This window comes from Candida dubliniensis, chromosome 3 (assembly GCF_000026945.1).
Source record: "Candida dubliniensis CD36 chromosome 3, complete sequence".
Taxonomy (NCBI): Eukaryota; Fungi; Ascomycota; class Pichiomycetes; order Serinales; family Debaryomycetaceae; genus Candida; species Candida dubliniensis.
In genome coordinates, this window is record NC_012862.1 from 951,657 (window position 1) to 975,660 (window position 24,004).

The following is a 24,004-nucleotide window of genomic DNA, read 5'->3' on the forward strand; positions in this document are numbered from 1 at the left end:
GCTGTCAAAATTTCAAACTTGGGGTTTATTGAGCTACCAGAATATGTCACCAAAAATAACAAAACATGGGTGATCAGTGATATGGTGTTTTCTCAAGACATGGCACCGTATGCTTCAGAGTTTATGTTGAGTGTAGTGAGCACACCCATCGGTGGAATGAATTTTGTTTTAAGTTACTACGATTATTCTTTTGACGATGTGAATTGGGAGAACTTTGACGAATTTGTCATTAAGTTGCGCAACAACATGCTCCAATATGCAGTTATTTAAGCCAACGCAATGTCAAGAATTCATGTCAAGTCTACAATTAAGGCAGATCTTCTTTTACTACAATTCGCCAGTGATAATGAAATAATTACAGAATTTGTGTTTGAGGGTTTGTCAAACAACATCATCAAAAGTGTATAAGAAGCAACCATCATAGGATTTGTATAACCAAACTATAACAAACAATTTATCTATTCTTCTTACCAGCGTATTTCTTTCTAATAAGTGCAAAAGGTTTTAATTGTTTAAACGTGAACTGCATAATGTATTCAACCAACCAAAATGGATAAAAAAGACCAAGAATATGTAAAATATAGGAATTCGATCCTCCATAAAGATTGAATTTGCTAGATTTTTTGGTAATTTGACCAACCATATTTTTGGCATATTTCTGGGGAGGGATACCCAAATCCACAGCCATTCTTTGAGAAGCCATACCACTCTCTATTATCCCATCCACATTGAATGGGGAATCGGCAAATTGGGTTTTCATTTCTTCGATATTATTCTCTTCCGCCCCAATTTGAGTTTGAACGCCTCCAGTGATCACACTATGAACTTTGACTCCAAATGGCTCCATTTCCCCATGCAATGTCTTGGCATAAGCATCGATTGCTGCTTTGGTTGCACTATAAGCAGAAACCCACGACAATGGAACTCTTGCAGCAACTGAACTTGTGAAAATTATCGACCCTTTAGACTTGATAACCATAGGAGCAAAATGTTTTGTCATGTTAATATGTCCAATGACATTAACTTGAAATATCCAATTCAACTTATCTTCAGGGATCTCAATAGCGGGCTGGCCAATAGCAATACCAGCATTATTGTACAAAATGTCTAAGTACCCACCTGTTTCTTTTATAACAAGCTCTTTAACTCGTTTAATGTCTTCCAAATTGGTGATATCACATGCAATGGATATTAAACCATACTCGTCCTCTAATGGCTTTTGCAAATGCAAAACCAGTTTAGGAGAACACCCAATAACCTTGTATCCACGTAAAGAAAACTCTTTAGCCAAGGCATATCCAATACCTGACGAAGCACCCGTAATCAATGCAAATTTCTGCTGAGACATTGTTGCAAATATAGTTCAATGAAAAAAGAAAATATACTTTTATATAATTAATGGTTTGAAACTTTATCCATCCAAATTGACTGCATAAGAATCTATTTTTATAACTTTAGATCCTATTTTATCACATGTTAGATTGCTCCTGGGATCCTTTCAAGTGGGGTCAAACTCGATCAATGTAAAGAGATTAATTACCTGAAATAGGAAACTATCTAAAGATATCTAAAGATGAACGGAAAATAGAATTGGTGTTAGATTTCCGCTGATGTAATCTGGTCTTTTTGTTGTTTTCAGTTGATCAGGTCACGTGTAATAATTTTTGATCTATTAATTGAGTCATTGTATTCCTTCATCCTAATAGTTGAATGTAAAAGTATTATAGTACGAGTCTTAGCTTTTTGAAATCAATGCTCAAAAAAGAATATCTGATTTGGATTTTGTGGTTGTTTGACCGGTCTAATATTCCCAAGTTTTTGAAAAGATCAATGGTAAGGTAAGCACCATCTAGCCAGTAACTTACAGAGCCTTATATATCATTCCCATTACACTTTAATGGTCATGTTTCTAAAATAAATTGATAGATGTTAAGTATATCTAAAGTATTCTACAAACTGTGTTGTGACAGAATCTTGAAGCTTAAGATTTTTTTTTTTTTTTCGGATCTACTTTTGTTTTTGCCTGATATTTTTCTACACTCACAATTCAACACCTCTTAGAACATCAACAAATGACAACTTACCAACCAGTTGAACAATCATTACTTGAGGATGATTTGGACCTCACGCTTTCTCTGGATTTAGTTAGGAGCAGGTCTACAGGTTCATGGATAAATCAAGACAATATAAGAGAAGTTCAACGATTCAATGATTTCCGAACTATCGATTGGGTTGAAGATGAACTAGATGCACAAAAAAAGAGAGTGCTCAAGGCTCGACACATAACGTCTCGTGGGAATAACTTGAAAGACAAAATAATATCGCAGGTGCAAAACTGGGTTGTGCTAGGGATTATGGGTTGTTCTATAGGATTGATAGCAGGGTCATTGAACATCATTACTTCATTTTTATCAAATATCAGAACTGGCCATTGTAAGAGAAATTTTTATCTTAGCGAGTCCTTTTGTTGTTGGGGAGAAGAGAGTGATCATTGTGACAATTGGGTGAAATGGACCTCATTTGAGTTTATAAACTATATTTTTTATGTGTTGATTTCCCTACTTTTTGCGTATCTGGCAGCCAAATTGGTGAAATTTTATGCCCCATCAGCCGCTGGATCTGGGATTTCTGAAATCAAATGCATTGTCTCCGGATTCGTAATGGATGGATTTTTAGGGTGGCCAACATTGTTTATCAAAAGCTTGGGCTTGCCGTTGGCTATTGGATCGGGATTAAGTGTGGGGAAAGAAGGACCAAGTGTGCATTATGCTGTTTGTGTGGGCAACTCTATAGCAAAACTAATTACCAAGTACAGAAAGAGTGCACTGAGAGCAAGAGAGTTTTTAACTGCAACAGCTGCTGCCGGTGTTGCCGTTGCATTTGGATCACCTATGGGTGGAGTTTTATTTTCCGTGGAAGAGATTTCTACCGTGTTTCAATTGAACACTATTTGGAAATCGTATTTTTGTGCATTAATAGCAGTCACTACCTTGGCAGCACTCAATCCATTTAGAACGGGACAAATGGTACTTTTTGAAGTGACTTATGACACCAACTGGCATTATTTTGAGATCCCCGTTTACATTATTCTCGGTATATTTGGAGGATTATACGGAATTATTGTTTCCAAATTTAACATACGAGTTGTTGCATTCAGGAAAAAGCATTTGGGTAATTTTGCTGTCAGAGAAGTTTTGATATTGACCTTGTTTACAGCCAGCTTTTCATATTTTAACCAGTTTTTACGTCTAGATATGACTGAAACAATGCAAATACTATTTCATGAATGTGATAAAAACTTTCACCATCCCATATGTGACTCCCTGAATAAAAAGGCAGGCATCATTGTCTCATTATTGTTTGCAACTTTTGCAAGAATGTTATTGACAATTGTGACCTATGGATGCAAAGTGCCTGCCGGCATATTTGTTCCTTCGATGGCAGCTGGTGCAACATTTGGCAGAGCCTTGGGGATAATAGTTGATTTAGTCTATGCAAACCATAAAGACTCTTTTGTGTTTCGAAATTGTCCAAAAGATGGCAAGTGTATTATTCCAGGGACTTATGCATTTTTAGGAGCTGCAGCTGGGTTATGTGGCATTACCGATTTGACGGTTACTGTTGTTATAATTATGTTTGAATTAACTGGTGCCCTACGCTATATTATCCCAACTATGATTGTTGTTGCAATCACCAAAAGTATCAATGATAAATGGGGGAAAGGTGGAATAGCCGATCAAATGATAAAATTCAATGGGTTACCGTTAATTGATTCGAAAGAAGTCTTCACCTTTGGTACCAGTGTCGAGAGTGCAATGTCCACTGTTATGGTATCACTCTCGACCGATTTAAACGACAGCATAACATTGAAACAATTGCAAACTACCTTGTTTAAAACTAGATACCGAGGGTTTCCAATCATTAAGTCCAGCAAAGATCCCAAAATAATTGGATATGTTTCACGACATGATTTGGAATGTATATTGAAAAAGCATGCAAATGTGAATGAGGACATATTATGCAATTTTAACGAGGCTGAATCTGGAGAAGTCGACAAAGTAGATTTTGATGGTGTCATCAACAAATCCCCATTGACAGTGAATTTCAATACGTCGTTGGAGTATGTTTTGGATATTTTTGCAAAGTTGGGAGCACGATATTTGCTTGTGGAGAAAGAAGGTTGTTTAGTTGGAATAATAACAAGAAAAGATGTATTGCGGTATGAATACACTGTTCATGAGCACAATCGTGACAATATCCAACAAGCAAAACATGACGCATTTGATGAAAAAGTCTGGGAATTTATTAATGTAATTGGCACATCAGCGAAAAAGAATATTGGTAAATTACTACATAATGATCCAAATAGATATTTATAGAGACAACAAAAATAAAACTGTACATTGTTATATCCCATTTATTGATCTTTCCATTTCCCATGATCTTTGTAATCATTGTACAAAGTTTTATAGAATGCTTTACCACCGTAATCCAAAGATGCATTAACGACTCTCAATTCATTTTGTGACAAAACAGCAAATACGCTATAAATTCCTGGCATTATAGCGTCATTCACAGCACGAGTGAAAGTGTACTTCAAATTGAAGTAAATATAATTGCTTAATAAAACAGACAAATATTTTCTTAACAATTTTTTGAAATAGCTTGCAGAAGTCGTTAAGTGAGACATCTTATCTCCAACTCTTTCCGATGGTTCACATAAATTGCTCAATAAACGGGCATACGCAGATGCAGCTTCTGCATTTGATGATAGTTTTGAATTTCCATCTGCTAGGCACTCCAACAAACTTGACATTACATTCAAAATGAGGTGGTGTCTAGTGGCAATCTTAAACCTGTGATACAACAAGATATGGGACACAATCTGTGTTGATAGGATATAGATTTTTTCTTGGTTGGTAAAAGAGTTTATTCTTTGCGACCCAATTTTAACAATAACCAAAGTGATTTCTAGTAAATTTTGCTTGAAAACCCACGATTGGTTAGTCAACAAATCTTTCAAGCTAGTCAAAATCTGCATTGTCACGCATTCGTTTTCAGATTGTAAAGCATTGACATAAAATGTGAAGCATTTGCTGTTGTAGCGATTGGCACTAGTGTCTTTTGGAACTGTACTCAAAAATATGGAAGCAATCTGTGCAAAACTCAAGCTGAATTCAACTGGGACAGTACCAATTGAACCGGTAAAAAAATCAAACACTTCAAAGTATAGTTGTGAATGTTTAGAAAGCTTTTGGAATAACAACTTTAATACGTCATACAACTCCGTATTCAATCCAGGCTGCAAGGAAACAAACAAACTCAAAACATAGACCAAGCTTTTGTGATTTAAATCTGTTGTCTTGCAAATCAATTGAAACAACGTAGATTGAATAGAAGCATCTTTCAAAATCTTTGAATCTAATCTCTTTACGCAAGAAATGACATTTTCAAACGTCAGAGATTTGGATGGCAACATTACAAGCGTTTGTAATAGCCACTTAATAGTAGTCAAGTCTTCAGTTTTGCAGTCATTTAAAGTTTCAATACAATAGTTTGTAAACTTATCATTTAACTCATTCAACTCCGCTTCCATATTTTCCAGCAAGCCTTCTTCCTTAGTGTTTGTAAGTATTATCAATATTGCTTCTAGTTCAGTCAGAATTATTTGTTGTGGCTTGGAGTCCAAATAACTATTCAATTTTGAAATAGCATCATTCACATACTTGTGATTCTCTTCATTTTTAATCTGCTGAACATTATTTCTCCAAACAATTTTAATGACATTATAAGCTATCAATTTCGATTCATCAGTACCAACAGTCAACAATTTTAACAAGTTATCAAATTTTGTTTCCAAAACAGACAGATATGTTGGCTGACCAAGTAAATAATGCATGTTTTCAAGTGTTTCCTTGGTGGGATTAGACGTAAATAATGTAAACAAACCATTAAGTAACTCCTTTTTGAATGATTTGTTAAAACACACAATAGGTATAGAAGCGATAAGATCCATTCTGGCTTGTAAATTCTCAGCAATAAATTTAAGTAATGAAGTTGTTAGCTTTGGTTGTTCAAAAAAAACATCGCCAAATTCAATATCTGAATATCCAATCAGAATTAACTTAATCAAGGAATCAGTATCGAAAAATTTGTTGAAAATGACTAGCCATCTTTTGAAAACCTGAGGTATCATTTCCTTCTCACCTTCAATGCAAGCTATAAAATATTTTTGATCAGACTTTGAATAATCCTTAACAACTTGTAACTCCAATAATCTGAAAATGGTAAAGTGGTAATATAGATCAATATTCTGTTTCAAATTCTGCTTTGCAATAGTAAAATCTGCACCATACAAACAAAGCAAGTAATAACGGATACTCCAGAAATTTTCAATGGCATTGAAATAGCTATCCTGATCTAATAAAGTTGGCTTGACAGCATCAACAAGATTTACAGATGAATTAGTTAAACCCTTTGTAATTGCTGTGAAAATTGCACGTTGACTTCCTTTATCAACATTGAAAGAGCTCTCGATTACAGCGATTAACTGTTTCCCAGAAAAAGTTTTAACATGTTGTGATACAATATATATAAACTCATCTGATTCCCATACTTCGTCTCTTTTTATTGCTTTGGGCCACACTTTTATGAAAAAATCCAGCAACTCACGATTTCTTGCAAAACCGTCAACAATTACTTCTGCAACAGGTACCACTTTGTCGTCCAACTGAAATTCAGACTTGTAAGTCTTGAATAAAAACCCTGATTTGTTGATTGCCAATTCACTATCAATTGCAAATATGTGTTTGACCATATCCCAGTTCAATTGTTTAAAAGGTTTATCAGCAATCTCCACTTTATAAATCAGCTCTATAAATGATTGAGAAATTGTTTTCTTGCTGCTTGCCAAAATAGACAATAGCTTTTCTGCCAAGTCAGGAGATTTTGAAGCCATGATTGAATATACTCCTTCACATATTGTCATATGTTTCGCACTCAAAAGCTGTACCGTTAAAGTGTATAAATATATCAATGATTCTTCTTTGACCTCTTTCTTTTTAAGATCTCGCTCTAAACTTGATTGGTAGAACTTTGTGGAATCTGAATTAAACACCCCCTGAATTAATAGCTCCTTGAATATTGGTGAAACAGACAGACATTCAGAAATGGCTAAATAATCAACCAAGGGGAAACAACAGTCTTCAAAAAACTTGCTATAAAATTTCTTTGAACCTTCTAAACTGATTTTCAGGCATGCACGGATATATATGTCTCGAACTAGTTCAGTCCAAGTTACAATTGATTCATTAGATTGGAGCACATCCATGTGCTCAACGAAGCATTTCAATAGCTGTATAGCAGAATTCTCATCTGCAATAATATATGACTCTTGAAACAAAATACCAAGAAACTCAAATAATTTCGAGAAAACTTCATTATCATTACTGTGCTGTAAAACTATAAATATAATCTCAATAGTTTTCAATTTCTGTATTACCCTTTGTCTGTCAACCTTCTGGTGATTTAATTTCGACCAAACCAGAAGAAGCAAACTCCATACATCTTTGTTAAACTTCCACGTTCCAAATTTACCATTTGATTTGTCATTCAATCTGTCACATAACAAGTTCAATACAAACACCTCTTTTCCAGGTAAATATATATCCAATTCATCATTCAAAAGACTATTTGCAGTATGGACAATTTCAGTGATGGATGTGTCCTTCGATCTTAATAGTTTAGTTACCGCTTCTGCAGTCACCAAACTCTTCCCCATTTGAACCAAAAGCGCGTATCAATAACAAATAGGTATCTTGATAATGGTAGATGTATAAGTATAGTAGAATCAAAGAAGAGTATATTTTGCAATATATAGAGGAAGAGAGAAAAACACAACTCAAACCTGGCCAAAAAAAAAAAAAAAAAAAAATATAGTTACGATGAGCAGAATCAAGAACATCTTTCAAGTAGATGTTAGCATTGTATATGTAACACTGGTAATCATTAATTAAAGTTTTTACAAACAAAAAATACATGCACTACTTAATTTATTATATCGTCATATATACAAATATATCTCTTGAATTGCATTTACTACCTAGATCAACAAAGTTTCAATCTTGTCTTTGATACCGTAAATTTGGTTCTTGATTGAAGATGCATCATTTGAGGTAACAGAAGCAGCAATAACTGGTCTGGAAACACCACAAGCTCTACCTAAAGCAGCTTTAGAAGGAACAAAAACGTATGGGACATTTTTATCTTCACACAACAATGGTAAGTGCAATAAAATTTCAATTGGCTCAGTATCAGCAGCCATAATAATGAATTCTGAAATACCTCTGTTCAAAGTCTTGGTGGCTTCATTAGCACCTTTCTTTAATTGTCTCAAGTTTTGGGACTGTTGCACAACATCTAAGATTTGTTGAGTCAAAGCGGAATCGGCCAATGGGAAAGCTTTTGGGTTTGGGGCAGACATTTGTAAATAATTCAGATCAGACTATTAAATGGGAAATAAGGGCTCCTTGCAATTAATTTTTAAAGCTCGCCAGTATCAAGTAGTTTATACTTAAGTAGTAAAAAGAAAGAAAGAAAGAGGAAAGAAGTAAATAAAAATTTTTCTAAAATGCAATCGTAAATGCGATGAGACATGCATTTGTTCTTGTGTTGAAGATGTTGGAAAAGTTAATTATTGAAAGAAGAAAGGGAGAGAGAAAAAAAAAAAGTCCAAAAACGACATTATTTTGGATGAGACATTTATTCTGTAAGTCGTGTATAGTAGATTAATTTATTGGTAACAATTGAGATTCGATTACAATGAACGCTCACTGAAACAACAAAAAAGAAGGAAAAAAAAAAACTTTGTCCAGTTTCCATTCATTATCAACAACTTTTTTTTAACTTTTTCAATATCATAAACATCCCAATAATAGAAACACATTGCATCAATTAAAATATGTCTGATTTATGGTATGTTTATATTTTGTTTAGATAGCGGATGGACTCAATTGCAGAAAGGAGTCAACGCAGTAACAGAAATTAATGGAATTGAAATATCTATCAATGCGTTGTTCAAGATAAGGCTGATGATAGCAAAGAACAACTAATGGGCCCCATGACAAATACTTTTGAAAACAATTTAAATGGAAATTCCTGCAAAAAAAAAGCATACAAGGTTTCATTATACTACACCCTGTTTTGCTGCGATTTCTATTTGCCAACGTTTATAATAACTCCAATTTACTAACGAATTCTTTTTTTTTTTTTTTTTTTTTCAATATAGTCCAGTTTATGCCCCATTTTTTGGTTCTATTGGTTGTGCAGCAGCCATCGTTTTCACATGTTTTGGTGCCTCATATGGTACTGCTAAGTCCGGTGTAGGTATCTGTGCCACATCTGTCACCAGACCAGATTTATTGGTTAAAAACGTTGTTCCAGTTGTTATGGCCGGTATCATTGCCATTTATGGTTTGGTCGTGTCAGTCTTAGTTTCTGACTCTTTAAGTCAAAAACAAGCCTTGTATACTGGTTTTATTCAATTAGGTGCTGGTTTATCTGTTGGTTTATCCGGGTTAGCTGCCGGTTTCGCCATTGGTATTGTTGGTGATGCCGGTGTCAGAGGTACTGCCCAACAACCAAGATTGTTTGTTGGTATGATCTTGATTTTGATTTTCGCCGAAGTTTTAGGTTTATACGGTTTAATTGTGGCCTTATTGTTAAACTCAAGAGCTTCTCAAGACGTCACTTGTTAAACAAAAGTTGGAGTGAGCAGCTCAATACTTCGTTAATAATTATAATAAAAAATAGTGGGAACTGATATCCATGAACAATGGTCGTATGACCCTGCTTACTATAGTCTTTTGTATTTTATATTATTTTCTGATATTGTTGGATTTACAAAAAAGAAACAGGAAACATGTTTTAAAATATATAGTTATTTACTGTTAGAGTTTAACCAGTAACACATATTTATATTACTTGTAATTTGTGGAAATTTACAATCTTTTACATTAATATTAACTATATGAACACTTTACCAACCTTTGCTGCAATCTGATTTCTTAACATTCTTGTAAACAGATCAACGTCTTTGGGTAAGTTGTCTTTACCTAATAGTTTTCGCCAGTCGTTTTCATCAGCACCTGACCCAATATTATTAATTGAGTACAAATACAAATCTGCACCTTCTGTAAGTTCTTTCTCATTTCTATCACTTTCGTAGTTGTCAAGCAACTCAATAATAATAACCAAATCAGGCAACTGGAAAGTTGTATTTGGATCAATTAAAAACGGAATAAACTGTGCTAGTAACAATGGAACAAATTTTTTGGGCAAGTAATTAAATTTTAATAGATGAATCAATTTCGAAAGTTTGCTAGAGAGCTTTATGTCCCTTTGTGGTAATGTCACATAAAACTCTTTCAATACGGCATATGGAGCAAGACATTGTTGAATGACAGGATGCATTTTGATATTGGTATTCACTTTCTTATCAACAATGTTGTTGATTAGGTCATCGTCAATTGGACGGTTACGAACAAGACAATTAGAAAATATTAAGTCCCATACAATATAATGCACTTTCTTCATACCTTCGCTGTGATTTTCACCACTCAATAGTGTTGGATCGTAGCAATTGACAAAATTGTTCAATGCTTCATAAATATAGCCGTCCTTCAAAGACTTCAAACCAGCCTGATAGTACAATTGTCTAGCAGTCGATACCAAATTCAAATTGGCGCATATAGTCAAAGCCCATTCAAGATCATCATTAGTATTACAGATATAGTTGGGTAAGAACGCAGCGATAACTTTTCTGTTAGTAGAAGTAGCGTTGTTGGACGTGCATACTACATTATTCAATAGAAGACCAATACCAACTGGTACCAATTCATGAATATTTAAACAATCGTAGGCATGTCTAGTTAAGAAGTACTCAGATACGGTCCTCCTATTAAGTAAATCTTCAAAACTTGCTGAAGATGTTACGGTGACATCAAAATAGTAGCCTCTAAGTAACAACCTCAATTCCATTAGTTCAGCCAAATATGCCGTTGTTGGAGGGTCCAACTCATGCAAAGTTTCCAAAACTTTCAAATAGTTGTTCTCCAAAATGTTCAAAAAACATGCCTCAGTTAATCCGTCTATATCTTCGTTTTCGTCATGAAATATATCTGAGGGGGGCTTTTCGGATACAGCTGTTTTGAAGTAATCAACATATACTTCATTGCTGTCTCGTATTTGATATAAAGATAACGCCAAGTAGACTTCATACCATGTGTCACAATAACTAGAAATTGTCTTGGGTAATCCTGTGAAAATGCATGCCAAATCGTAAATCTGGTCTATAATCAATTTGTAGTTGGTTTCGGTGATACTCTCATTTCTCACTGACGACAAGGAATCACGAAATTCACATGCCAAGAGCTTCCATGCTGTAAATTGTCCCTTTGAGGAATAGGAAGTGTAATTTGATAACAAAGTATCCATGTCTCCAATTACAGCATGCAACTCTGGACACTTTTCTTTTAATTCATGATACTGCGAATGCTCAATTACTTCGTGAATCTGAGTAAACAATCCTCTTGTAAGAAGCTGAGATATACAGGTGTTCCAAAACTGAGGGTGCAAATAAGGCTGCGGCGTGTTCACCATAACGTCATTCAACAACTCAGGATCCGGTTTAGGATCAAAAGTATTTACCCACTTGATAATCAATTCCGGCTTTTGTTGGATATCAAAATAGAAATTGTTGGCTTCAAAACATTCTAAAATATACAATACATGTTGTAAACATTGAAAATCATAGGACTCCTGTTCTTCCCTCAGTATAGAATTTACCAAATTTTGCAAATAATCGATTATTTGCTTAAATGCTTCATCAATCTTTTGAAATTTCTGCACATGTTTGGCCCTTGATCCTGTCAGATCCATGACTAAGCCTATAGGCGAATCATCTTCCTCCAAATCAAATCTGGTGATATCGTCCTCTGTAAGTTTTTCAATGGTTTTAAAGATGTTGTTGATATACGAAATATATTTCTCATCAAATGGTCTAGCTTTTTCTGTTCCCTTTCTATACTTTTGGGCTTCAAACTTAAATTCTAAAGTCTTTTGAGTATTTAACCAGTCTGACAAGTCAATATATTCTTTATCTGATTTGAATATTGCGACCGGACTCGATTGGTCGTAGCTGTTTTTGCTAGAGTCTGAGGAATCAGAAATCCCTTCTGTCTCAGATGAAATTGAGTTCTCGTTGCTGTTTTCTCCATCATCATCGTCAGGTATTTCAAGCATATCAATATCATCAAACTTGCTCTCGAAATTGGTATATTCAGGCATATTTCTAGGTGATTATTGTCACTATTTAATTGTGATGAAATGGTAAACAAAAAAAGAAAAACAGACAGAGACAAAAAATTTCATGGAGCAACAAAAGCAGAGAGGGAAAAAAAACAAATTGGTTGTCGCACACTACCCACAATTCTATATACTATTGCATTCAAAATGTACCAGCTGTAATCGGTGTCTATTCAAGTATAAGTTATTGTATGTCTGTGAGAACTCGATTGGATTGGCAATAAAGTGATTCAATACTCGTTCAATGACTGTATCACTAATAATTTCGTTGCACTGAGATTTGTCATCCTTGTTTTTCGATTCTTCATCACATTCTAATAGCTCAAGATAATTATTTGCAGCAAATTCTACCAAGGATTCACAGCATCCATTTAAATCAGTTTTGTTCAATATAAATAAGCCACCCAGTACTGTTCCTATTGCGCAAATTTGTGCTCCCCATGACTTTTGTCTACCCAAAGCGGAAATACAATTTATCTGATCGCCTATATTGAACTTAAAGACCAGACGTATCAGAGGATCATTTGGATCTGTCTGAATAATATTCACATTACCAAGAGCATCACCAATAATAACATATCTATTATCTTGCAGTCTCAAAGCTGTTATTGCTGTCATTTGATTTCCCATGGAATCTGTATCTACTTTTATTAGTTTCATTGCACTATGCTTTTCCAATTCATCAACGTTAGAAGAGAAGGCACCATGAATTGCATCAGCCAAATAGACCATGTTTTCATACGACCACTGTGATACCACAAAAGCAGGACTATGAACCGCAGACCTTGGGACGAATGTCCATTGGAACTTGTCATCTATATTTAAATGGATCAAAGTCACAATATTCCCAGAACACAAATAAATTTGTTTCTCTTGGTCAAACAGTGAAATTGAATTTAGTTTAATATCGGTCAATGAATCCATCCCAGATATAGTTCCACGATTTAAGCAAACTAATTTAGATTCTTCAATACCAAATACATATAACGGGAATTCTGTCAGCAATGTCAAACACACAAATAAACCATCCATATGGTTATTTATAGTCTGCGGTTCTTGTATCAAGCAAATATCAACAACCTGAACACCCGGAGGATCGTCAAATTCATAAGTGGATAATAATTCAAAAGTGTCAGTGTCAACCAAGTGGAGTTGAGTATTAACGGAATCCGTTGAATTATCGAGAACAACACCAACTAAATATTTCGCTAGCGGAACAGGTAGACACTTAAGGTATAGTTTATTTGAAAATAAGCTTTGATGGCTAACAATTGGCTGGGGCAAGATAATTCTCACTTGATCTATGCGGCCGTTCCGATAACCAATCAAGATCACATCTTCAGTTACAAAGCAAACATCAGCAATGTCCGGGTCCGGAACATATATGCGTTTTTTGACAAAAAACCCCAGCAACTCGTCTTTTTTCAATGCAGTCAAATGTTTAGAATTAAAAACAAGCACGTTGTCTTTGAACTTTCTCAAAATACATGGCACATCACTCACATATTGCTCTGTAGAATTAACTTTATCGATTCCCTTCTCCGTTAAAGCGAAAATTAATTGATGCAAACTTCCCTTCTTTGTCAGCATAAAAACAGTTATACCATTTTTACCCGACTGTATTATCACCGAATCCAATACAAACGTATTATCTTGCAATTCGCCATAGAAAAGTGACTTAACTTTCTTGTTAACAACTTTCCAAATCTGATATCTTCCATTCCAATCAGTTGCTAAAATCAAAATTGTCCCATCGCCCACGTGAATTGCATCAATACTTGTAATTTCTTCGAGTACTTCGCTTTTAAAATCAAACACATTGTTTTTCTGTAAAACATAAATCCTTTTGGTGTCGGAAACAGCAACTACAATATTAATTTCAGGCACAACACTAAAATAAATAAAGGGTTCATTCACCATAGGTTTTCCATCAACACTCAAAGACAGACGAGTAATAGAATATTGGAAATCTGCCTCCTCATGATATGCCAAAACATCCAGATCTATTTTCGGATACGTTATTTTTGGCATTAAGTTCTGTGCTTCTAGTGCAACACTATCACCATTGGCATTATAGACCATGACCATTGAGCTCATTATTGTTAATTTTTTGATTTTCATGTCTATACTTTTCGTGTTGAGAAGTTCTGGAAAGTGCTGGACGCCTCCATATTTCCGTAGTTCACTGCCCTCCCAGCTACCTTGACATGTGTACAACTCCTCGTCCTGTTTACCCCTGTCTTTGATATCTAGTACAGGAGGACTACTCTCGATATATGCTCTTATATGGATATGCGGCTTTTCTGGCAATACCAGAAACAATACCGATCTTGAAAACTGTGAACTTTGGAAAAACAAATCCCCACTTATATGGCTTAGTCCATTATAATAAGGAATAGTAACTTCTCCTAGACTAATCATAGTCATTTGGTTAATAATCATTGTAGTTTTAGAGGATATTTCCATATCAGTAAACAACAAGTAGCTTCTACCAGACTCCGCAATGACCAAAAACCTAGTCTTGTCAATCACTTCAAATGAAACATAATTTTCCTCACAAATGCCATTCCCAGATTTAATCAATTCCTTGACGCAATGAAGCTTAGAGTGTGATTGGATGATAGATATATCATTTATCTCGCTTGAAATAGTAATGTATTGAATTTGATCATCAGGAAAGTAAAATACGCTGAAAGTTGATAATACAATGTAACCTCCAGCCTGAAAGGGAATTATCAAACAGGGCAAATCCTGTTCAAACTCTATTATGGGTTGTTTTGCATGTAGTGAGTCTACACCTTTCACTGACAAGCATCTTACGAAAAAATTTGAATTCACATCTTTATAAAGTATCGCCATGGTGTTTGTTGGCTTTTCCAAGATTGCAATCTGCTTAACACTAATCCTTGCAACTGAAATCGATTCAAGCGACCACCATTTGCCAAGATCACTACGCCTCTTTTTCCGACGCGTCCTTGAAGTTTTATGATCCTTTCCCAATATAGCATCAACAGACAGGATATTGTTGAAATGAAAGACGTGAACGACATCACGAAATATATGAAATGCAATGAATCTAGTGTTTTCAGATGGATCGGCCACCATACAAATATGCATATCAATTATCATACTTTGCCCTGTGGTGGATAGTTTAGCTAAAATCTTTATAGTAGTACAAAATTCGTTATCAATGAAAAGTATTCCAATTTGGAATTGATCATCCAAGTAGACCACTGCTTCTTGGTTGCCAATTCTAATTTTTGCTATTGCTAACACTTTTCCATCTAGATTGATACTCTCCAAATATACCAAATCATTGTATTTCACCTTGTATAAAATTAATTTCTGTCCAGAAGCCGTTAAAGCCACTACACATGCTGTGTTATTCAAGGGGTATATAACCACTGACTGATTCAAGGCATCTTGATCGGAAATTTTGGATAGCACAAACATGCAGGTTCAATTCTTGCTGATACTAGTCAACTATACCTCCAATATAAAACTCACTCTGAGAAATAGCAAACAAGTTGCAGTAGGAGAGGCTATGGTGTTAGAACTTTCGGTGTTGCTAATGTCGCAAGATGCTTGCATGTGTGAGTCTGGGCCATTCCTCGTTTTCTATTTTTCTCAATATAAGATGTATATACAGGAAAATAACAATTTATGCCAAAAAAAAAAAAAGATTGTGTTATTTATCGTACGCTGCGGCCTCCTTTCCACCACCACCACCATTACTGCGATATCTGTATCGTATACATACCACAAAACTGTTTTACTTGATTTATGCCTATTTTTAAACTCGTCAAACCGTTCAAATCCTTTTAAAGTCGATCGTCCTATTTTCTATTGCATTTTATCCTATTGTTGTTATTCTACACTTTTTTTTTTTGGAGTGTTTGATATGCGTATGTAATCATAATCTTTCATCCACCTACTAAATCGATCATATTGAGGCATATAAAGATTTCTGACAAGAAATTTCAACATTAACACAGTGTTATTTATGGGTTATATATATATATATTTATTTCCCTATTGTCTTATAGTTTTATCCCTCCAGAATTGATAGGAATAAAGTAAAAGCAATCAATAATTATTGTACCAGTAATGCTGCAGCAGTATTCTTCAAAAAAATCGAAAGTAACTCCCAACCCCAAACACAATTGGAATTTCAAGGATCTTTTAACAATACCAACAATAAATTCAGCAAAGTCAAAGAAAGCTGTCATTACACCCAATGCCACGGAATTTGACACAACAGGAGTTCAGGCTAATGTATCAAAGTCTTTATCAGGAACATCTGAAAACACCCAATCACAGAATGTGAGCAAGTGCTATTGTTGTGGAACTGTATTGACTTTCCCAAATAAAGCCAAAAAATTTAGATGTTCTGTATGCCATACCACCATGTTGTTGGGGACTCTGCAAAATACAAACGGTCCGGACATTCCCCTAGTGTCATACAAGCATGTAAAGACTTTGGCCGATGAATGTTTTAATAATGTCAATGACTCCAAAGGTAAATCAAAATCGTTGCATGAAATTTTTGAACCTTTGTCAAACTACCTTTATCAAGCATTCAAAACTTTTAAAATATTGAACAATTCGTTCAAGTTACGGCCACATAGTAAACGGCCACACCATTCAACTTCAAATATTTATTATACTGGTGTTCGAGATGTGATTAACCTACTCACAAAACTTCCAACTAAAAAGCCATTGCATTCTGCTTTAAAAGGGGCAAGCGAACAATTGAAGAGAATCGACGTATATCTTGAAGATTCTGGCCCTCTTGCATATAGCTGGGTATTAATTTTGTTTGAAATTCCGATTTTGTCAAGGTCGTTGGTTTCGGATAATCCGAAATTGAAATTAATGAGTGATGTACCAGAAATAAAGATGTTGAGCTATGATATATTAAAGAGATGTTTGGGTATTTTGTCGTGTATTGATAGTGCAAAGACGCTTGGGTACTTTTCGAGCTGGCTTTCTAAATTGGATAGTGCCGATTTTATTCGAAGAATCGACTTGATCAATCTTTACATTACATTTCAATTGAAAAAATACTTTTACTTGGCCAATAACCCGCAAATAAAATTAAATCTTAGTCCTTCTGAAGATGGTTATGTTGACAATAGTGAAGCGGAATATTTTCAAAGCTTGTATTTGAAGAGCCACATAGAGTCAAACTCAGATATATCGTCACCCTGTCTGTTGAATTTACCTATGAGTCAATTCTCCAGCAACCCCTTCCCATTAAAAACGAACGGGAAAAAACAAACAAAAGAAACTAAAGTAAAAGTGCATCAGTATGGTAATGATTGGCATATCAGGTCCGCATTGACTGTGCTTTCAATTGCATACAAGGCCAATAAGCTTAGAAATGATCCTGTTCCAGTATCAGTTTTTTATAACTCGTTAGTTGATTACGTGAATATTCGGTTGGACTTTGATTCCTGGCAAAGTAATAGAAGAGCTAAATTGAAAGGCAACAAGTCGATGCAGCCTGAACTTTGGGCAATCATAGATTATATTCATGGCACCAGTGTGAATAAAAACTTGTATGATGATGCTTTGTTTTATATTTGCCAGTACCCTTTTTTGATATCCTTGGGAGCAAAGATTTCCGTATTGGAGTACGAAGCCAGGAGACAGATGGAAAGGAAAGCCGAGGAAGCATTTATCAATTCGCTTGATAAACGAGTTATCATTGATGTGTATTTCAGGATACGAGTCAGAAGAGACCATATTGTGCAAGACTCGTTGCAGTACATTAAAACAAACTCAGACAACTTGAAGAAAAGTCTACGTGTTCAATTCGTCAATGAACCTGGTGTGGATGCTGGCGGTTTGAAAAAGGAGTGGTTCTTGCTATTGACAAAAGAGATCTTTCATCCCCAATCAGGAATGTTTCATAATGTCGACGACTCAAATTTTCTATGGTTCAACATAATACCTGTTGAGAATCCAGATATGTATTATCTTTTTGGTGCCATTTTGGGATTGGCCATATACAACTCGACCATACTAGATTTGCAGTTTCCAATCGCTTTATACAAAATCTTGCTCAAAAGGGGATTGGATAGAGAGGACTACAGGAAATTGTATCCTGTGTCTTTTAAGAATTTAATAAACTTGAAAACCATGACCAACAAGGAGATATTAGATTTGGATTTGACATTTGAAGTCAGCTACAGCGATATGTTTGGCAAACATCACACAACGGAATTGATTGCCAACGGAGCAAACACGCAAGTCACAAAATTAAACTTGGAAGAGTATATTGACAAGTATACTGGTTTTTTCATGAAAGATGGGATTGAAAAGCAGGTTGATGCCTTTATTACTGGCTTCAATAATGTCATTGGTGGCAATGCCTTGTCGTTGTTTCTGCCAGAAGAGATTCAGTTATTATTGTGTGGTAGCGATGACCATAGAATAGATGTCGATGTTTTAAAATCTGTGACAAAGTATATTGGGTGGAGATCAAGTGAAGATGCAGTCGATTCGAAGATTATAACTTGGTTCTGGGACAATATGAACAAAATGAGCAACAAGGAAAGAAAGAAACTATTGATTTTTATAACTGGTTCGGACAGAGTTCCTGCCACAGGCATACAAAATTTACCATTCAAAATTAGTTTGCTTAATAATGGACATGACAGTCATAGATTGCCCATTGCTCATACATGCTTCAATGAGTTGGCCTTGTACAACTACAGCACAAAAGAAAAATTCGTTGAAAAGTTGAATAAAGCCGTAAATGAAAGCGCAGGCTTTGGGATTAAATAAGTGTGATAGCATATACATAGTTTCAGTTCATATCAAACTTGTACGGCAAGTGCTGCAGTCTTGTAGTAATCACTGTTGCAAACAAATGAAAATATAGGTGCGCCTTTTTTTTTTTTGTGGTTAGCCTTTATTTCTCTAGCCAATAGAAACCATGGAAAAAAAGAGATTCATTATTTTGAAACTGCATATAATTTCCCAAACCTATACTACAAAAAATTCTCCTTCAATGAAAAAAAAAAAAGAATAGAAAGGTAATTTCATCAAGTATCTACTGTCGTTAACTTATTATCTATTCAACAACATATCAGGATGTCTTCTCTTGCTTTCAGAACATTAAGAAATGGTTTAGGATTAAAGAGTATGTTTTGTTTTGTTTTTTGGAGTTGATGCACATTATTATTGAAATGTTTATCAAAGTAATTTAGATGGATACCTGTATTCAATTGGAGTTAGAGTTACTTCGAAAATACAGCTCCAAAACTGTAATATATTAGAGAAATATAGTATACTAACTTTTGATTGTTTTATCTTTTAGGTTCTGTCAGAGCTTTGTCAACAACTACCACCACTTTGTCTAACTATCAACAACCAGATTACTCCTCCTATTTGAACAACAAATCCGGTCAAGGAAGTAGAAACTTTACTTATTTCATGGTTGGATCCATGGGTTTATTATCAGCTGCCGGTGCCAAATCTACCGTTGAAGCTTTTCTTTCATCCTTTGCTGCCTCAGCCGATGTTTTGGCTATGGCTAAGGTTGAAGTCAAATTAGGAGCTATCCCAGAAGGTAAGAATGTGATTATCAAATGGCAAGGTAAACCAGTTTTCATCAGACACAGAACAGCTGACGAGATTGAAGAAGCCAACCAAGTTAATATCAAATCTTTAAGAGACCCACAAAATGATTCAGACAGAGTTAAGAAACCGGAATGGTTGGTTATGTTGGGTATCTGTACTCACTTGGGTTGTGTTCCAATTGGTGAAGCTGGTGATTTCGGTGGTTGGTTTTGTCCATGTCACGGTTCCCATTATGATATTTCTGGTAGAATTAGAAAGGGTCCAGCTCCATTGAACTTGGAAATTCCAGAGTATGACTTTACTGATGATGAAACATTGCTTGTTGGTTAGAGATAAATACAAGTACGGTATGATGAATAAAAAAACTGAATAAATAATTTCAAAAAAAAAAAAAGCAGTAACGCATGAGAGAGTGCATTATTGCTCTAACTTATTTAAAAAGAGAAAACCACATTGGAAGACTAACATAAAGGATAAAGTACTATTTAAAACAAACATTTTGATCTATTTTATTTTTTTTTTTACCTTTTTTTTTGGTACCCTTTTGTACACCACCTTTTCCCCCTTTCATGTATATTTTGATTTAATATATGTAATCTGCATTTAGATAAACCAGTATCTTACAAGCTGGGGTCTTTCTCGAGATATTCACTTAATTCATCGGGGACTTTTTTCCAAAATCCTGGCGTCCAGTTATTTTTGATCTTTTTAACTGTTAGGTTTTCTGAATAGGAGTAGATTTCACTAAATTTAAAGATCTTGAATTGCATCAACAGCTCTATAAACTTTTCGCCTAATGATAGGTTATGCAAATTTTTCGGGTTGTAATCCGCAGCATAATGAAGTCTATAAAATACGCTCCAATGAAGCAAGGCAGTGCTTGGAATCTCTCTGTGCTTTCCTAAGTTGGGAACGAAAGCTCGTTTCCAATACCCTTCTTCTTGGTTCTCTTTGATTCTTAGAAAGGGGATAAACTCTAAAATCCACCAAAGAACAACATACAAAAGAGGTTCTTCTCCTCTTCCCACAGATAGTTTTATGGGGGACTCTGGAAGAATAATTCCAAACCTACTATCAGGAGATTTGCTTGAAAGTGCCAAAATATCATGATTAGAAGATAAAAAACTAGATGTTGGAGAGTTATTTGAAGACCATTGCGAAATTGATTGTCGTTGGAACTTTACCCCATGCTTAATTGCATGTCCAAGCATCCATCTAAGAGAAACACTTGATAATACTTGACCATTTTGTGATGCCTCCCACCCACCGCCAACATCACCATGGTTTCCTGGAAAATATACTTCGATCAAATCGTTAACAATAGGCAATGACCGCAGTCTTTGTCTGTTGAATCTTTCCACAAAACGTTTGAGTAGATCGATCAACGATCTGACTGATGCGAACATCCCGTAGCTGATTGGGGAACTATATGTACTGCTACCTTTACTTCCCGTGTCACTTGACTCTATTGGGGAGAAAAGCTGCTGTTTGTACTTGGATCTTCTTTCATCAATACTAACAGCATGTCTGATATGATCAACATTTGTGGTTTTAATGGTGTATGGAAACATTCGATCCCATAGAATCCCAACTGAGTTTATCGAGTCCCACAACCCCATAAAATGCACCTTGACATCTCCACGAGAAAAAGATTTCTTAAACTCTTTGGCCATTGTCAGCGTTTTGTTTTCTAATTGAACTGGTTGTCCAGCATATTCCCAACTTGTATATATTCTCCAAGCAAGTGGGGTCATGTCTTCTAGTCCGTAATTCACCAAACCAACCAACTCAATCATTCCAGCAATAATTCTGGCCGTAAAACTTCCACGGCTGTTATCGAGTAAGTATTTATGAACTATCTAGAGGCCAACAAATTTAAAGATTATAATTTCGTTAACACATACCTGAACCCAAATAAATAAATTTTATCGTTTGTTTTGTAAACACTGGTAAGAAAACCGTATGCTGCCATTACATGTTTTTCAAGGGTAAATGCAACAAGTGAATCTGCCCTGTTAGTTATTTTAGACAAAACAGTACTGGTAAAATTCTTTTCGAAAACATTATTAATATCAGCATTAAATGTAGACCCAATACCAGGTTGGTAGTAGCAAATTTGACTTGAGTTGTTTCTCTCCAACATTTGAAACAACTTCAAGACATTTGTAAATGGCTTTGGACCAAATTCATTTTCTGTGCCATCAAAACACAAAACAATGCTTTTGCTATGATTTGTTTTTTGTATTACTTTTGAGGAATTGTGTTGATTGGGGTAATTTTTACCATTATAGATAATTTTTGGCTCTTCGGATAATGACATGGCCTATTAGTTTGTTGATTGGTATCAATTTTTCCTATAATTTATGGTTGTCTTTCGTGGTTTTGTTGTGTCTGGTGGAAAGTTGGTTGCAAAAAAACAAAAATCTAAGCCATATATTTTTTTAACAATAGTTTAAAATACACTACATACACTACATACTCAATTATTATAACTATAGTTATATATGCCATTGTAATCATTGGAAAATTTCAATCCTTGCCTGTGCATGATTCTTGGCTGTAACAATACAATAATCAGCACCAAGGGAGTTTCCAGATGATGGACCTGTTGCCTTGTTAAATCCTTGTCTTGGATCAATCTCACAATCTAAACCATTGCACTCGTCTGGATTGTCACAAACAATTCTAATTCCAAAGTCAGGTATTTTCCCTGAAAAATCATCAATATACTTGGGATTGTAGCCAATCGTTACAAATGTATTCCCATTACTATCTTGGTTCATACCAGCAACGTACGGAGACCAGTTTCCAATAGCTTTTTCTGAGGTGCCCCATACACATGCATCTTTAGTGGAAACGCCGGGTGTATTAACATAATAGTGAGCTGCTGTTCCTGCCCAATATCCAGGACCGGGTACAGCAAGCACTTGTTCATTACCGTCTCCAATTTCTGTAGGGATTAACATTGCCTCATTTCCTGGCAAAACTGTTTGACAAAAGGCAACAACGTCGCTGGCTTTGTTAACAACCGACACCGTACCCACACCATCGATACACAAGGATCTTCCAATAAACGGTTTTGAAGTGGTACCGTCTTCATTACAATACAACCCTCCATTCATGGATTTGGGAAAGGTATATGATACAGCTTCAGGGTCCCATTGGTTCATTAACTTTCCTGGAGGACAGGCAAAGGGACAAAATTTTCCTGGTGTGCATGGCTCATCTGGACTCATTGCCCACCCATTAACCCCAACACTAGTGATATCTTCGTTTCGGGGAAAAGTGCACTTTTTTATTGGATTGCCAACGACTGAAGCTACCAATGATGAAATGACAAATGAAAGAAAGTACATCAAATTAAATTAAATAGTTATTGAAAGATTGGATAAAGTTAAGTTTCTTAAAGAATGAAATCAGTTGGAGAAATAACACTAAGTAGCTGTTGAAAGAAAAACGAATGATTGTTATAATTTGAAAGACAAAGAGTGTTTGAAATCCATTAGATAGATATCACTGCCCAAGGCCATATATTTATATTGTGCATTTCATTGTTCACATGCTTTAATTTGTACGATCAATATGAGTTGACATTTGAAGTAAAACGAATAACTTATAATATGTTATATCCAGTAGTTGTTTTCTTTTTGTTTTATTTTTGCATCATGTTTGGGTATTTATTTCCGCAAAACAGGCACCAAAAGAAAACTTCTAAGATCTTTCCGGTTAGAATAATATACACATGTACACAGATGTAGGTCCATGCCGGTCCAAAAAAACAATCTAGACCAATAATGAGACAACAGATTATTATTATTACTTTTTATTAGAGTTGAGGTTGAAATTGTGCCATAATGGCGTTCCTTTTTTTTTTTTTTCTACCACAAGCGTAGTACACCATTGCTTTGTTTCATTATTATTTGACATATCACATCTAATCTACTGCAGCTGAGGATTTAGCACGGGTATTCTATTAACTCTAGACTCATGCTTCAATCATGCATTACAACTGACCAGAAACAAAAGAGGGCATATAGATCTGAAGCAGGAA

At 35.1% G+C, this 24,004-nt stretch overlaps 11 protein-coding genes across 11 annotated transcripts; 4 read left to right on the top strand and 7 right to left on the bottom strand. All coding sequences in view use genetic code 12, as the record gives it.

The window, feature by feature from the left end:
* Positions 1-454: 454 nt before the first annotated feature.
* On the bottom strand, positions 455-1,348 carry CD36_84290 (NADPH-dependent 1-acyldihydroxyacetone phosphate reductase, putative; the record flags this gene model as incomplete). The annotated part of the gene is made up of 1 exon (XM_002419299.1): positions 455-1,348. The coding sequence occupies one exon, from the start codon at positions 1,346-1,348 to the stop codon at positions 455-457; it is 894 nt and encodes a 297-aa protein (XP_002419344.1).
* Positions 1,349-2,072: 724 nt separating this feature from the next.
* CD36_84300 (voltage-gated chloride channel, putative) lies at positions 2,073-4,379 on the top strand (the record flags this gene model as incomplete). The annotated part of the gene is made up of 1 exon (XM_002419300.1): positions 2,073-4,379. One exon carries the CDS (start codon positions 2,073-2,075, stop codon positions 4,377-4,379), a length of 2,307 nt encoding a protein of 768 aa, XP_002419345.1.
* Positions 4,380-4,417: 38 nt separating this feature from the next.
* On the bottom strand, positions 4,418-7,780 carry CD36_84310 (nucleolar preribosomal-associated protein, putative; the record flags this gene model as incomplete). The annotated part of the gene is made up of 1 exon (XM_002419301.1): positions 4,418-7,780. The coding sequence occupies one exon, from the start codon at positions 7,778-7,780 to the stop codon at positions 4,418-4,420; it is 3,363 nt and encodes a 1,120-aa protein (XP_002419346.1).
* A 321-nt stretch (positions 7,781-8,101) lies between these two features.
* Positions 8,102-8,482, bottom strand: CD36_84320 (small nucleolar ribonucleoprotein SNU13; the record flags this gene model as incomplete). The annotated part of the gene is made up of 1 exon (XM_002419302.1): positions 8,102-8,482. One exon carries the CDS (start codon positions 8,480-8,482, stop codon positions 8,102-8,104), a length of 381 nt encoding a protein of 126 aa, XP_002419347.1.
* A 477-nt stretch (positions 8,483-8,959) lies between these two features.
* On the top strand, positions 8,960-9,755 carry CD36_84330 (vacuolar ATP synthase proteolipid subunit, putative; the record flags this gene model as incomplete). Its single annotated transcript, XM_002419303.1, has 2 exons — positions 8,960-8,973; positions 9,287-9,755. The coding sequence occupies 2 exons, from the start codon at positions 8,960-8,962 to the stop codon at positions 9,753-9,755; spliced, it is 483 nt and encodes a 160-aa protein (XP_002419348.1).
* Positions 9,756-10,023: 268 nt separating this feature from the next.
* CD36_84340 (nuclear pore complex subunit, putative) lies at positions 10,024-12,345 on the bottom strand (the record flags this gene model as incomplete). Its single annotated transcript, XM_002419304.1, has 1 exon — positions 10,024-12,345. One exon carries the CDS (start codon positions 12,343-12,345, stop codon positions 10,024-10,026), a length of 2,322 nt encoding a protein of 773 aa, XP_002419349.1.
* A 144-nt stretch (positions 12,346-12,489) lies between these two features.
* On the bottom strand, positions 12,490-15,816 carry CD36_84350 (conserved hypothetical protein; the record flags this gene model as incomplete). Its single annotated transcript, XM_002419305.1, has 1 exon — positions 12,490-15,816. One exon carries the CDS (start codon positions 15,814-15,816, stop codon positions 12,490-12,492), a length of 3,327 nt encoding a protein of 1,108 aa, XP_002419350.1.
* Positions 15,817-16,470: 654 nt separating this feature from the next.
* Positions 16,471-19,155, top strand: CD36_84360 (E3 ubiquitin-protein ligase, putative; the record flags this gene model as incomplete). The annotated part of the gene is made up of 1 exon (XM_002419306.1): positions 16,471-19,155. The coding sequence occupies one exon, from the start codon at positions 16,471-16,473 to the stop codon at positions 19,153-19,155; it is 2,685 nt and encodes an 894-aa protein (XP_002419351.1).
* Positions 19,156-19,464: 309 nt separating this feature from the next.
* On the top strand, positions 19,465-20,283 carry CD36_84370 (ubiquinol-cytochrome c oxidoreductase complex subunit, putative; the record flags this gene model as incomplete). Its single annotated transcript, XM_002419307.1, has 2 exons — positions 19,465-19,513; positions 19,691-20,283. 2 exons carry the CDS (start codon positions 19,465-19,467, stop codon positions 20,281-20,283), a joined length of 642 nt encoding a protein of 213 aa, XP_002419352.1.
* Positions 20,284-20,573: 290 nt separating this feature from the next.
* CD36_84380 (uncharacterized protein yel023c homologue, putative) lies at positions 20,574-22,273 on the bottom strand (the record flags this gene model as incomplete). Its single annotated transcript, XM_002419308.1, has 2 exons — positions 20,574-21,783; positions 21,858-22,273. The coding sequence occupies 2 exons, from the start codon at positions 22,271-22,273 to the stop codon at positions 20,574-20,576; spliced, it is 1,626 nt and encodes a 541-aa protein (XP_002419353.1).
* Positions 22,274-22,469: 196 nt separating this feature from the next.
* CD36_84390 (uncharacterized protein ymr244w homologue, putative) lies at positions 22,470-23,309 on the bottom strand (the record flags this gene model as incomplete). The annotated part of the gene is made up of 1 exon (XM_002419309.1): positions 22,470-23,309. One exon carries the CDS (start codon positions 23,307-23,309, stop codon positions 22,470-22,472), a length of 840 nt encoding a protein of 279 aa, XP_002419354.1.
* Positions 23,310-24,004: the final 695 nt, after the last annotated feature.